The sequence below is a fragment of the Anser anser genome (genome assembly GCF_964211835.1).
Source record: "Anser anser genome assembly, chromosome: 24".
In the NCBI taxonomy this organism is placed as follows: Eukaryota; Metazoa; Chordata; class Aves; order Anseriformes; family Anatidae; genus Anser; species Anser anser.
The window spans coordinates 7,971,455-7,986,329 of NC_139745.1; the positions used below are offsets into that span (position 1 = coordinate 7,971,455).

Below are 14,875 nucleotides of genomic sequence, written 5' to 3' on the forward strand. Positions count from 1 at the left end.
GGCCGTGCAGACGAAACCGCCCTTCAGAGCCCCTCACAGCCGGTGTCCAGACACCTACCCCCACCCCTGCGAGCCCTCACAGCTCCATCAGCCCCTCCCCCGCCCCTCCTTAAAGTACCCGGACGCCCTCTGCCAATCACAGCAGGGTGGGGCGCACCTCGCAGCCAACTGGGGGCCGGCTGGAGGGAAGAGGCGGGGCAAGGCTCTCGCCCAGCTCGGGCCAGACAACCGTGGTAAATAAGGGGGCGGGTCTCTCGGCCTCTTGGCGTTTGGGAGAGCCAACAGGCGAGGCCGGGCTCCACCAGCTAGCCAATAACGAGCGAGGGCGGAGCGAGGCCCCGGGTTGGGGGGGGTGCTAGAGTCACGACTGGCAGGGTCCGGGCTGCTGATTGGCTGACGGCGCCTCTGCCTCCTCCTCCCGAGGACCGCTGGGTTGAGGCGGGGCGGGGCCGCCGGTCCTGTCGCAGTGAGCGGCGGCGGAGGTGGCTCGTGGGGGCGCGGGCGTGAGCGGCGTGGCGCAGGCCGGTCTCCTTGGGCAGAAAGGGAGGCGGTGTGGGGAGGAGGTGAAAAAGAATCCCCCGAGTAGCTCGATGCAGTTAGGTGCGGCCTTCCTCGGTGATGGATGGGCAGGCGAGTGGAGCTCCTCCGTTGAGAGCTGGGCACGCGCTGTCCTCAGCGTCCTCGTAATTTAACGAGCGCGTCTGAGTGCCGGCAGCAGTAAGGGGTTCTCGCTTTTGAGATGTACGGGCAGGGCTGAGAAGATTTTGTTCGCTGTAGGACTCAGAGTCGCTTGGATCTATCAAAGGGGTGAGTAAACAGGGCTGGGAATAGCAAAGCGTTTGCGATCCCATTTTGACGTCGTGCTTGGGGGCAGCGCAGTTTCTGCCCATAGAAGCAGGGAGATTTTAGGCTCCTACGTAGGTCTTTAAAACGTGTTCTGCTTTTTGGAAGTGCTAATGCTTTCTTGGTCTGGAAGTTGAGCTCCGTTTCTTCCAGTGCACCCAAGGAAGGAATGAGAGGAAGTGAGTAACAGCGAGGCAGAGATTTGGGAGAGAGTAGGAATTCGCTGGGACCCATTTTGCAAAAACAAAGTCTGTAGATTTTTTTTCTCAAGAAATTTAGCCCGAGTCGAGCTTTCCGCATGGATTATTTGCGGACCCTCTTATCTCCATTCCTGTGGGTGAAGGCAGCTTCTGAAAGCCTGGTGAGAAGAGAGAGAAATATCCTTGTCCCTGTCTGTCTCTTCCTTGGCCCTGAGCACCCTGCCTGCCTTTCCCTGGATTTCCCTTGCTCCATGTCAGATCGCCGATCCTCCCTCCGCTTGGCCCGAGGGCTGCCCGGCCCCCGGGCCACCAGAAGAGGCCGACAGCCAGGAGCTGTGAGGGATGGTGCAGATCTGCTCGCAGACTAGAGAACTGATGGCAAGTCAGAGAGAACGAACTAGTGTGGCTGGAGGGTGGGGGAATGGCTGTGGAGGCTGCAGATCCTCCATTAAATAAACGCGCTCTTGTCATCTTCCCCGCCCCCCCCGCTCCCGCCCCCGCAGAAATGCTGCAGCATGAACCCACCGCCTAGAGGGAAGGGATCGCACCTCCCCGGCCCCGCTCCCCGAGCCAGGCTCTAAGTCGCCGTCCGGCTCGGAGCCTGCACGGGGGACAGACGCCGGTAGCAGCCCTGCCTCTCCGCCGCGCCGGCACCAGTGGGATGCGCTCACCGCCGTCTTCATGCCAGAAGGGGGAACTCTGAATCGCCGCTCGGCGCCCTGCAAGCCCCTCGGGCGAGGCGAGGGGGCGGCTGTCCTCCCGCACCCCGGCCCGGCGCCCGCTGGCAGCCCCTGCCCGCCCTCTGGACTCAGGCCTGCGGCGGGGTCTCGCGGCACAGCCGGATCCGGAGCCGTTCACGTGTAACCCGCCGGCGGCCCCCCGTGAAGGCGTCCGCCGCAGCCGGCGGTGCGGGGGGTGGATCCCCGAGCCCTTCGCTGCAGCAGCCGGTGGCAACGCTCGCGGTGGCGCCGGTTCCCGCCCGGTGGCCGCGATCCCGTGCCCCATGGTGCTGCTGCGGAAGCTGCCGGGCATGCCGGGCTGGCCGGCGGCGCTGGGGCTGCGGCTGCCGCAGAAGTTTCTGTTCCTGCTCTTCCTTTCGGGCCTGCTCACGCTGTGCTTCGGGGCCCTCTTCCTCCTGCCCGATTCCTCTCGCTTCAAGCGCCTTTTCCTGCCCCGCCGGGCCACCGCCTCCTCCTCTACTTCTTCCTCCGCCTCCTCCTCTTCCACCCGAGACGCTGACCTGCCCCACAGCCCCCCCACCGCCGCCGAGCCCCGCCACGCCAGCCCCGCCGCCCCCCGCCGCCTGAGGGAGAAGCTCCGCGCCGCCGGCCCGCCCGCCCACACCGCCGCGGCCTCCCGGCAGCAGGTGCAGAGCGACGAGCGGCGACGCGAGCTCGACACGGGGGCGCCCCCCGCCGCCCGGGAGACGCGAGCTCCGTTCCGCTTCGACTACGAGCGCTTTCGCCGAAGTCTTCGCCACCCTGTACGGGGCGGGCGGCCCGGCGAGGACCCTGACAACCGTGCCCGAAGGATGAAGATTAAAGAGGTGAGAACCCCCCGATTTGCCGTTGCCTCCCCTCACGATCTTCAGTCATCCCTCGTCCTCCCTTCATGGCTTTGTCTACCCCCACGTACCTGCTCTCTTAGTTTGCCTCCCCTCGCAGCCTTGTCACCCCCCCCCCTTTGTTTTCCCCCAGCACCTCTCGGTGCCCCTCACAGCTTTGGCACCCCTCTTTCTCCTCAGTCACGCTTCGTCCTTACCTTGCAGCCCTGTTGGCCCACAAGTCACCAGTCATGGCTGCTTCATGGTGTTGTTACCCCTCACAGCCTTGCCCCCCCCCCCACTCAATCATTCCTGTGCGTGCCTCACAGCCTCATCCCCCCCATCTGTCATCCTTCATCCATCTCTCACAGCCTTGTTCCCCAGCAGTCACCCTGTGGCCTCCACTCACAGCCTCATCTGCTCCTAATTGTGCCTCGTCACCCCTCCACTCCTCATGCTCCCCTCATTTCCCCAGAGTTGCCCTGTTCCCATTTCTCAATCAGGCCACTTGTAACTCCTTCCCCCTCCCCCCTTTTCCCATCACCAAGGAGGATGAAATGAATCGGGGAAGGAGGGGGGACAGGACAGTACATCTCTTTCCATGGGGGTGTCCTGCAGCATCACTTCGCTCCTGCGATGTGTCAACGGGTATGTGTGTTTGCCTGCGTATGCACACCTCTGCTCTCACTGGAGGTAATGTTAGGGTAGCACAATAAGGTTTGACTAGAAATTAGAATTAAACAAAAGGAAATTTGATCCCGGATGTTACTGAGGGAAGAAAGTTGCTTGGTGGGAAGTGGTTGTGGTTGTGCAAAAGGCTCCTTCCCTGGGTACAAACATGAACCTGGTTGCTTTGCAGCATTTGAACACATGAGAGCTGGTAGGAGATGATGAAACAGTGCTTGTCTGTGGGCATGGACAGATGGGATGTGCACACATGGTCATGGGAGAGAAGGCCTGAGGCTGACTGTAAGTTGTTTTGTCACATAGTCCAGGTGGAGTTGGCTCAGGGCTTGTTACCTGCAAGCAGTGGCCTGAAGATTGCTCTCATTTAGACCCCAACAAGCCTGGGTAGCATTGGCAGCAGGGTTACATGGATGTAATGGAGGGGAGAATTTGGCCTGGTGCCTACAGTTTGTGTATAAAAGCCTAGCAGCCATACAAACATTGCAGTGTAATCTGTGACCTAGATAACTGAGGTCTATAGATTCTGCGTAGTATTAGAATGTTTGTCATATCTCTTGCTATGATGAATAAAAATCTTGTAGTGAATTTTGATCCTGTAAGAGATGACAATGAGTAAGATATGCAGATTTAATTAAGCAAAATATTAATTTCCTGATTTTCTTCTGTCACAGAGGTGTAGGCTATTCAGCAAAGATGCTGACCCATGTTAAATAGAGAAGGAAGTACAAGAATATCGAGGGCTTTCATCTACAGTAACCTGGGTTTTAAAAACATTTTAAAAAAAATCTCCTCCTGATTGTATCTTGTTGGTCATTGAAACAAAGGCAGCAGCACTGATAAAATTCCTAATTCTCTGCCAGGCAACCATACACAACACACTCAGGGTGCTGAGTTTGTGTGATCCCACATGTGATTGAACTATCCTTTTATTCTGCCTTTCAGCTTCAGGGGAGTCATAATATTCCAGTACCTGGCCCTCTCATGTGCTTGGAGCTATGGGAATGTGTGCTTGAATAAACTGTAGGTTATGATAGTGTGACGTACTCATGAATAACCCAGTTTCCACTCTATACAAACAAATCAAATTGGAAATCAAATTTATGAAAGCTAGTGGAATTCATTCCTTCATTTGTTTATTTTATCACTTTGTTTACTTTATCACATAAATACTCTTTATGTGATGTGGGAGACATGTGTTATGTAAGGTGTGTAGGTAATGTGTGCTGTAGCAGCGAGTATCTCTTCTCTCCTTCTTCCAGAGCTGTAGGCCCTGTAACTTGCTGGAATGTGTTCTGAACTGTCACAATACTTTAGGTTTTCTTTTTCCTCGCTTTAGCTGTTCTTACAGGTCAGCAGATTTGTAATGGGCAGGATCGATATGGATGGAATTTGTTGATTACCATCTGCCTGCCAGAGCCTAGTCGAAAGCTAGGAGAAAGGCTGATGCCAAACACAGAGACTTGGAACTTTGTTTTCTGATAGGACCCTTCAATCTGAGCAGGAGTCTGAGCTATCTCCTCTTTTCCACCCAACCTCTAAGCTTTTTGAAGCCAAAGAAGAGGGGATGACAATAGTATCTGGGCTGCTATCTGTGTGCCCTTTAATATGGCACTGCAAGGTCTTTATCTTTTAAGCAGGAAAAAAAAATGTTGTCCAGAGTGTAAAACTCCTCACTGTGGTGTCATCTTCTTTACTTTTATTTGGGAAAGCTCTGAGCAGCACTAGGGGCACCAGAGTTGTTTACAGATTAAGGAGTCCCACCAGGGAGTATATCTGCTGTGCTGACTCTGTGCTTTGAATGCTGTGTTTCCTACTGGTGCAGAGTTGAACAGAAGTGGATTAGCAAATTTAGATTATATGTATGTCTGTTAGAAGTAAGTACTGCAATGAGCTGGGCTGACGAAGTGCAGGCAAATATACTCCTTTGCACTGGTGGGTAACTTATCAGAGTGGCAGGCTTCTTAGGTTCAGTTTGTCTTTTTAAAGACAAGTCCAGAGTCAATAAGCAGTTCTTTTCCTGAGAAGAAAAAAGAAAACACCTGTATTTCATAGGCTGTTTTTGCAAAAGGTCGTTGGTCACCTGAAGAATTGCCTAGGATATGCAGCTGTGTGTTATTGTGAGCAGCCAAATACAGTAGGCACTCAAACCTTTTGAAGAAATTTCCAATAATATCAAATATCCATCTCCCCATGTTAAAGGTTGGGAAATTCTAAAAGGTCTTGGATTTATCTCTTAAACTGACTTCTGAAAAATGTATTAGTTCTGTAATTGATTAGTCATGCATGGCTTCACAGGGAATAGTGTTTGGCACATGTGGAAAAAAACAGCTAATGACTGATGTTCAAAAACAACAACAAAAAATGTATTTGTAGTCAGAAAGTGACTGCAAAGATGCCACAGTGGGAGTCCATATTTATTCTCTTTCAACAATTTCCAGATCAAATTGGCTCAGTGAAAAGTCAGAACGATTTTCCTTCCAACTGCTGCTACTGCAAGCTTAGCCTCAGATCTGGGAAAATCAAACTCTGTGGTTTCTGCCTTTTGCATCATAACAAGTAATAAAGATTTTGCTGTTGGAGCTGAGCTGATGGTTTTGTTGACGACGGATGAAGCAGAACAGAGTACTTCTTGCAGTCCCGCTCCTGCGTGTCTCATAGGTAGGGAAGCGGTGGGGAGAGAGAACAGCATTCCTATGAAGTATTTTTATACCAACCCTGCAGATACCATCTAGTGCTTAAGAACAACCACTGCAAGCAGCTAGACCTGCAAGTGTCCATCAATGAAGTGAAATAAGCGGGCTTTCTTCCAGTCATGAACATCAGAGAAAACACATGAATGCTGAAATAGACTTGATGGTTCTTTTACTCTTCAGATATAAAAGGCAAGTTTCCTTGCCTGATGTCAGAGAATACCTAATAGTTTAACTTGACAGTGTCCTTTATCCCTTTTGAATAAGGGAATATGTCAAATTCCACGAGTTTTTCAGTCCTTTGCTGGAATTGTACTCTTGGGTTTGAACCATACATTCATTTCTTTCATGATTAGTAATACTGAAGTGTATTTATTTTACACTGCAGTTATTTTCATCCTAGCTTTTCTTTTTGTCTCACCTTGCTGTCTGCTGTCCTCTTGTAAGACAGCTCTAAAGATGTATCTGCTTTTGACAATCAGAACCCAGGGGAAGGAAGGCCATCAGAGTCCATGCAGTTATCCTGCATCATTCTACAGATCAGCAGGCACCTATTAAGGTAGTCTTCTAAACAGAAATATGTTGATGGTTTGTCACCAAAAGGTAACTGACAAGAAACAGAAATGTTAGCAGGACTTGAACTCTTGTGGGAAGTTATTTGGTGTTGGTTGCTGAGTTTGATTTGTGTGATTTTGACAGTCCTGACTAGTGATCCCTTCTGCAATGAAAAAGAGCGTGCTGCTGGGGCAGGGCTGGGGAAGTCTTGCATTTTATCTGTCTGAATCTCTGCCACAGACCTGACTCCTGGTGGGAAATGTGTCCCTGTCAGATGCTGATTCAGTCTTGCACACTTCTGTGGAGGCAACCTATAGATATTCTTAGGGGATTTTGCACAGACGCGTAAACACTGAGAACTAGATTAAAAAACAATTCTCAGTTTGTGTTACAAATTGGCCTGATGGTATGATGCTGTGTGTCATGTTATCAGGCATCCTGTCTGAGCTGTCTCTTTTCCGAAAGCAGCAGTAAAATCCCCAAAAGTTTCCCTGTTCTGTGCATCTTCTTGTTTTTGCATTTGTTCCAAGTGCCTTTCCTTTCTGTAATCTGGGGGTGAACAACGCTACAAGCAAATAATCAGTCAGTGCTTTCAGTGCATGTGTAACACCACCCGGTTCCAGATGGAAGAGTACCTCCTCATGCCTGTCTATCTGAGTGAGGTGCTTGGAAAGCATCTAATCCATTGTAGTGGTCAAATGTAAATCCAGTGACTTCTGACAGACTTACTTTTGACAATGGGAATAAAGAAAACTCTTCTGAGTAAAGTACTTATTATAATGGAATAGCATGCAGTATATCTGACAGGTTTGAGATCATCAGTCAGACCATAATTATTTTTCTGGGGTAGAACTGTCTTTGCAATAAGAGTTTCTCTGCAGTTTGAAGCACTGACTGACTCCCAGCTTGCTGGAATTTTCACTTGTTCCAGGCTCGTTCTCATTCATTTATTTACTGACTCAATGAAAAAGGGCATTATACTGTAAATTCCACAAACGGTGCATACAACGTATCTTTTGCTTCACTAGTCTCTGGTGGCTTCATGCAAATAAAACTTAGACCTAACCTGTCCAAACTTTGTTTCAGCTGTAGGATATGCAGTTAATTGACTAAAAATATATTTGTTCTGTTGTCAGAATGTATGGTGAATTCTTTTCTGATTTTTTCATACTTACAGATATTGTTCAAAGAATACTGCCTTCATTCTATAGTAATAATAAAGGAGATAATAATTCTTCCCGTGTTTTTAAGTTCTTCTTTCCTGAAGCTTCTTCTCTCCAATTTTTAATCTTTCCTATGTCTTTACTTCTTCATGCACTATTCACTTATGTTTGCTGGCACAACATCTTCACTTTTGTCTGCATCATAGAAGCTATAGTTAGATTTGTTTTTAGACACTTTTTAGACACTTTTTTATAGAAGCGTGGAGGAAATAAGCTGATGGTACTGGAGTGACCAAATAACACAAATAACTTCTATTTCTATTAGACAAAAGCTTTGATTCTAGGAAGTGGAGAAGATGAGACTGAAGCTTTTCTCCTCTACTCAGCCACCGTGTGCTTTGGTCTATACTTGGAATTTGTTCTCAGAAACATTGCCATCCTCTTACAATCTAGCATCTCATTAAGAAACTGTAACTGCAAAATCAGCTGCTTTTGCTGACGTGTTTCCAGATTTAGATGCAGCTGGATCTAGCTGGGTCTTAATGCCTGAGATAGTCCTGTCAACTGATTTTTTTTATTTATTTTTTCCCCTCTTGACACAGTTAAATCTAGTTGCATTAAGAATTTAATTAGGAGTTAGTATAATTGCGTTTTTCTATTCTTCCTCCCATTCAGCTTTCCTGGCAGGGGCAGTGAATCAGGAAGACTCAAGTTCTATTTCTGTCCTTATCACTAACCACTAATGACTTTGGGCTGCTAAGTGCTGTCTTTTCTTGTTCCTCCAGTGCAGATGTGCCTGCTAGTCTTGCCTTTTTCCTGATTGTGGCAGGGAGGGAATGCTTGCCTCTGTAGATTAGAGCTGAATAACCGATCTTTACTTTGGCCCCTCTTTCTGGGAACAGCAAGCGGAAGGTGAAACTTCTTTTTTTTTTTTTTTTTTCCTTTTTTCTCCTTTTTAAATGCAGGATACCGAAAGGTGCCTTGTGGCTATGTGATGAAAGATAATTTCTTCTAATTTCAAGAAGAATTCTTCCATTGCTTCCAGTGATGGAGATCAGTTTTCTAAGCAATGGACTGCTGTGTCTTTGACAATTTTGCGAGAGAGAGTGGGCTGTGATAGTAAACAATGCCATGAAAACCATCCATGCAAATTTGAAAACAACCTGCCAAGGCTTTGCCAGGCCTACTACCTGATTGAGTTACTCTGTTGTATTTACTTCTAGATAAAGCGACATGTAGCAAATAATTTACAGTATCTATCTATCAGCTAACACTAAATAATCAGCAGATGTATTTACAGTCAATAGGTTGACAAGGTCTTGAATTTTATTTTAGAAGCTGTTGCAAAGAGCTGGAGCATATGGGTGGAGTTGTGTATTCAGTCTGGTTCTTTGGGTATAGAAACATGAGCTTTTACCTTGTGTTTAAGGAAAAACTGGATAAAAGAGTGGCAAAAGCAGTGGTCGGAGAGCTGAGGCTTTCCTGAACTTTGAGCTTTGTTTCAGAGGATATATTTGTAGAAATTTGCTTTTGAGGAGGCAGGACTTAGTTGTTTTTTGTTTTGTTGTTTTAAGGAAGAGCAGCGTGAGTGTGCATGTGTGTTAGAACTGCTGCCTTGCAGTCCTCAGGGAAAGTTTAACGTGCTGAGCATAGGTGGGACGGTTCATGTGTCCCAGAAGGAATTGTTTGAGTTGGAACAGGTTTCTCGGAAATTGCACAGCCCATCTGCAGGCTGTCTCTTAGGAAAACACTTTTGAGTTTTGATAGGAAGATGCCAAAATGCCATGGATCTCCCCTTCCTTCCTTATGAAGGCATTCTGTGAATAGAAAGAAAGCTTCCGTGCAGTGCTTGAAGACCATTTTCTTTGCTTGCTCACCACAGTATTAAGTGCATTGTGTACCTCTGTGGTGTTGCTTTGCCAAAGTTGTATGTGTAACTGCTGTGAGGTGGGCAGATGAGATGGTAGGTGGTTTTGGACTTTGAGTTTCATTATCAGAATCATAATGAAATGTGAAAACTCAGAAATTAACATCCCTGTGTTTAGGTATGTGTCAGCTTTGGCCTTACATTTTTATCCCATTTTAATTACTATTCTGAAATACCAGTGCTCCTCACAAAGGTCAGTAATCTAGAGATTGAGGCATGTTTCCAAAATTCCCACGTGGTTTGCACAGCCCAGGGCAAAAGTGGATTCTCAGTGTGTCTAATACTGTGGTACTTCTGAAATGTGCCAGTCCCAAGTTTTGCACCAGGAGCGTTGGGTTTGAAACTCCTTAGCAAAGTGCTCAATGCAGTCCCAGTCATCAGTGTTCCGTGCAGATTAAGCTTTTATAATTAATGGGCCATTGATTGTCAGTTTTAGCAGTGACTGGGAAAATATCATCCCTTCCCAGAACTGAAGTTCAGAAAACTTGTTGTTCCAGTAAGTGCGTTAATTCAAATTTTCTTTTTGCAGATGATGAAATTTGCTTGGGATAACTACAAACAATATGCATTTGGAAAAAATGAGCTGCGACCATTGACTAAGAATGGCCACATTGGTAACATGTTTGGTGAGTTCTGAATCAATTTCAATGTAAACTCACTGCATTTTTAAGGTCATGCCTGCTATTGTGTTAATTCCTTTCTATGCAGTGCAGTGAGGGTATCTGCAACAGCTTTGATCTATCTTCTTTCCACTTTTATGAAGTGATACGTGCAGCACAGCTCCTAGGAGTTATCTACCCATATCTTATTGCTGGGAATCTCGTTCCTACAGGCATCTTTGAATGTCCAGACTGTATCACTTCTTTGTACAGATCTAGCATCAAACATGTCTAGGAACAATGCTAAGACCATGCATTGTCTTTATTAAAACATTAAGTCAGTCCCAACCTGACAATGCTGCTGTTTGTTTAAGCTTATACATGTCAGGACCAAACTGAGCATTTTCTCTCACATTGCTCCACTGTTGAGCAGGATGTAAATTCCGTGAAATGTTGAACGAGTGAACGAATATTAAAGTTTCTTTTATACTATGTGGTTACTTGCTTGCATAATTTTACTCTTTAACAAATTACCTTTTTTAAGTGTGTGAGCCACTTAGATAATTTCAATGCTATTCCAAAACGTCAACACGTATTGCATCAAAATGAGCAGAGGAATATAAATTGTCTTTTTCTTCATTTGCATTCAAAATATTTCCCTTCTCTGCTTACACTGCCCTAGTCTTGCCTTCCCTGCACAGGTTGTGCCACAGTGAGAAGGTGCAGAATATGGAGGAAGGCAAGCAGAATCTGCTTTAGCAGCCCTTTCCCACCCCTCTTTGGAGAAAGTTTGCTATACAGGGTTCTTTTGGCTTCTTTCCCCCGGACTGTTTTGCAGAGATTTTCCTAGATTCCCTCATCCAGAGTAGACTGGAATAGAGTTTTTTAGTGAGCAAATTATCTGTGAACTTTATTTCCTTGGGGTAAAGGGATTCGACTACTATAGTAGGAAGAAACATTCCCGTTCCTGTTTTTGCACTCTCTGGGTGTCCTAGCCCTTCTCTTAATCAGTTTGTATGACATGCAGCCTCCTGTGGAAGCCTCGTTAGCTTTGGGGAACTTGAGATGTGTGAGAGAGTGGGTGTTTGAAGGTGGAAATAGCATCATATATCCTGTAGGATGGCCATAATCTTAAGGAGCAGCAGCCCTGTTTGGCCTCTGAATTGCAAGTGCAGCTAGCCCTGATGGAGATGGCAGAGGACAGACTGGCTTGCAGTTTAACCACAGCACTGGGAGAAACCTTAGGGTTCTGCTTGTGGCACCAGTATCAAATCCTTTAATTGCCATGGATAAGGCACTTGTCTCTTTAGTTCCTGCAGAAGTATCAGAAGAGTTAACTGTTTGCAGTATCTGTAAGTTGCACGGAAGTTGCATTAACAATTGTTGGAGTCTGGAGGAAGCAGTTTGGGAAGCATGCATTGTAATAGCACAGGCTGCATATGACAAGCCACTGCTCTTACCCGTTCTCACATTCGTCGGGAGCAATGATTTGGGTTTGTTCTTCTTTTGCCTTCTTCTCTGCCCACCCCAGGAATACCGATTTCTTACTTAAGAATCTGCATTAACTTCAGCACATAGTTAAGCGTTTTGCAACTTTTCCATTCTGGCAAGCTTGTTAGAATTCCTCAAGGAGCATGCCTGTAAACAGACAAAAATGCTGAAAGCTTTTAAATGCATTTATCATGATAAAACAGTTGGCAGAACTTAGGCTTGTTTGTAGCATGTCTGTGAGCACTCTTAAGGAAAATGGTTTGGAGCACAAGAATTTGCAGACAATTGTGGAAGAGAAACTACATGGTACATTTCAGCTTCTTAATAGGCTTTTCGTCCTTCCTTGATACTGCCACTATGGCAGATCACAAATTCAACTCAAGTCAACAATGTTGTAATGTTGAAAAAGAAACAAATCTCACCTCTGGATGGGTAACTAGCATGTGTTTTACACATGCTCCCATTCTCCACACTGGCAGAGACTCAGCTAGGACACAGAGTCCACTTCAAGAAACATTTGGCTCATCTGGAGAGTTTGGAGGGGAGCAACTGAGGAGAAGGCCATAGAATGTGACCTACAATTAAGCTGGAAAGGTCTGGGGTTGCTAACCCTTGAGCGGATAAAAATGAAGAGAACTTGGCAACAGTTTTCAAAGACACAGAGATACTGCAATGTATAAGGCGACAAACCATTCTCCATATCCATGGGGAGCGACCAAGAAGTCACAGCTTAGCATTCTTCAGGAGAGCAGGGTCAGACACCAGCACAAGCTTTAAAACTGTAAAGCACTGAAGTAGAATACCTGTAGTGACTTTCCAACTTTGAATACCTTATGGGTGGCTTAAGGGTAGAAGTAAATGACCTCTCACTGTTTGTTTTTTCATTCTGTGATTACTCACTAAGATGAATGAGAACTGCAGGTCCCCAAAAAGTCTCGCAAAGATGCCCCTTGGAGATGCACCAAAGTGATGCTGAGGAAAAGAAGTGATACATAAAATGCTTTTTGATGGTTTGACTCCCTGCAAACCCCCCAAAGCTACCTTAGTGACAGAGCACATCACAGTTACAATTTTGGATGTACACAAAAATCAGGAAATTAAAAATGCTAGTTCCCGTAGCAACCAGGATGCAGCCTGCCAAGAGAGAAGGAATGTTCTAGCCTAGTCAAAAGGTGTTAATTTTAATGCCTGAAGGCAACTTCCACCTCCAGATGATTGAAGAAGGCCTCAGTGAAGTCAGTGAAAGCTCTCTACTCTCATTTACAGAGAAAAGCCTGATCCTTACTTTCTTCATTCCTGAATTATCTGCTCTTGCTTGCAGAACACAGCACAGATTTGAGTTTGGAAATCAAGATGCAAGACTTGGCTGCTGTGAAGACCACCACCTAGAAGACTGTGATCTTGGACCACTCTGCATTGCAGTGTTCACATAATTTGTACTTTTCCATCCTCCAGCTCTTTGAAGAAATTGTATTCCTATATAATCGTGTGTTCAAATAAAAGCACTGTGGCTAGGATTAGACCTAACTCAGGTGTTCTTAACTGCATGTTTGTTTCAGAGCAAGGATATTCTGAGCATGTTGAAATAAGTATGGAAACAACCTTTGCCTTTAGAACTTTCTCTTGAAACACTGTCACTTTCCTGCACTGATCTTTTTCTCATTTTTCTTTTGGGAGCTGCATATAAGGTTTAAGGGTACAGTAGATTTTTTTGAGAATAAAACATCACAAGAAGGAGGAACAATTTCAATAAGTCCAAAAAATCCTCCCAGTTTTTCACACTGAAGCCTCAAGCAAAAGCTAAGGGATTTTCTTGAACTTCCAAAAAATTCCAAAAAGATACAAGAACAATCCTGAGAGGCTAAATGAGAGTATTTTTTAAAATTATAAAGAAAAAAAATATATAATAAAATTTTAAAAAAAAGCTTACCACAACACTCTGAACACAGATCCACCTTTGAAAACAGTGAAAAATCTGAAAGTTGATGCCCTATGGGATGACGTAACAACTACTGATTAAGAGAGGTAAGAGACTTCTTTTGTCCCAAAAGGCAGCACAGATGAAAAAGATGATAATGTCAGAAACAAATACCGGGCAAAATTATAGGAAATGAATTTCTGCAGCAGGAGCCATTTGAAATTTAAACTCCAGAAGGTAAATAAAAAATTGTCAAAATCTAACTGTAATCCAGATGAATATCCAATGAGATATATAACAAAAGTGGCAAGAAACTTCAGCAATAGCACAAGAAAAAATATGATAAAGCAGTTAAGTTCTAAATGTGAAATCTAACACATCAAAGCCAGTTCTGAACTTGTCTAATCTCTTCAGAAGTTTCAAGAATGGAATAGAAGTGAATTAAAACAAAGAACATAAGTGGGTTTTCTACTGCACAGTTTATAGCTACTCATCTCCTCTGAATAAATGAGGAAAACTAAATACAGGAGGATAAAGATAAGAAAGTCAGGAGTCTCAAGACACTTCCAACATATGTAACAAATAACTGAAAATGCATCTTTTAGGTATTTTTAACTTGCTCTGCATCCTAATATAGTTTCTAGTAGCGCATGTGTGCAGGTGGGTTTGTGTCTGCAGCAGAAATTACATAAAGCATCTGACTGCAAATTGTGGCTAGAAGACAAATTGCCCTCAGCATTTCTGAAAGACATTCTTTCCAAAGCAGAGGTATCTGTGTAGTCAGGGGCTTCAAGTTTGGTATTGAACTCTGAATATTCCTTCTTATAATCTAGTCAGCACAGAGTGGTGCCATTAAGATACTTGGAGTGGATACTAGATGTTAGTTCTAGCCAGCTGGATGTGCCAAACCTCCAGACAACCTTTGCTGTGAAGTTGTCACCAGTGTCTCCATAGTCCAGAGAAGAATCAGTTGGCTGCCTCTTAATCACACGCTCAATAACTCTGAAGATTAGACAATTATTTCAGCATAATTAGTGTCTGGAGTGAGGCACAAACAACATATATAAAGGGGGCATTAAAAAAAATGCCTAAAGACAAGCTCACTGTATTTTTTTTTTAATACATCCCCCTGGAGAGTGAAAAAGGAAAACCAAAAATCCAGTCACAGCCTGGATCATTCCCCTGTCTACACGGTAGCAGGGCTGCTCACGCATGTCTTGCTTCCCCTCCACAATGATGTAATGTTCTGTTCCTCAGTG

At 45.4% G+C, this 14,875-nt stretch overlaps 1 protein-coding gene across 2 annotated transcripts in view; it reads left to right on the forward strand.

Moving 5' to 3' along the window:
- The first annotated feature begins 170 nt into the window (after window positions 1-170).
- The window catches only part of MAN1C1 (mannosidase alpha class 1C member 1), a 45,221-nt gene continuing 30,516 nt past the window's right edge, over window positions 171-14,875 (forward strand). The window contains exons 1-4 of one of the 2 annotated variants that reach the window (XM_083810143.1): window positions 222-807; window positions 1,547-1,949; window positions 2,314-2,589; window positions 10,138-10,234. In XM_083810143.1, coding sequence (XP_083666269.1) covers window positions 2,575-2,589; window positions 10,138-10,234 — 112 coding nt within the window. In that variant the 5' untranslated portion in view covers window positions 222-807; window positions 1,547-1,949; window positions 2,314-2,574. Of the gene's footprint in view, window positions 808-1,546; window positions 2,590-10,137; window positions 10,235-14,875 lie in introns of both variants that reach the window. The other variant, XM_083810142.1, reaches the window with a different exon arrangement.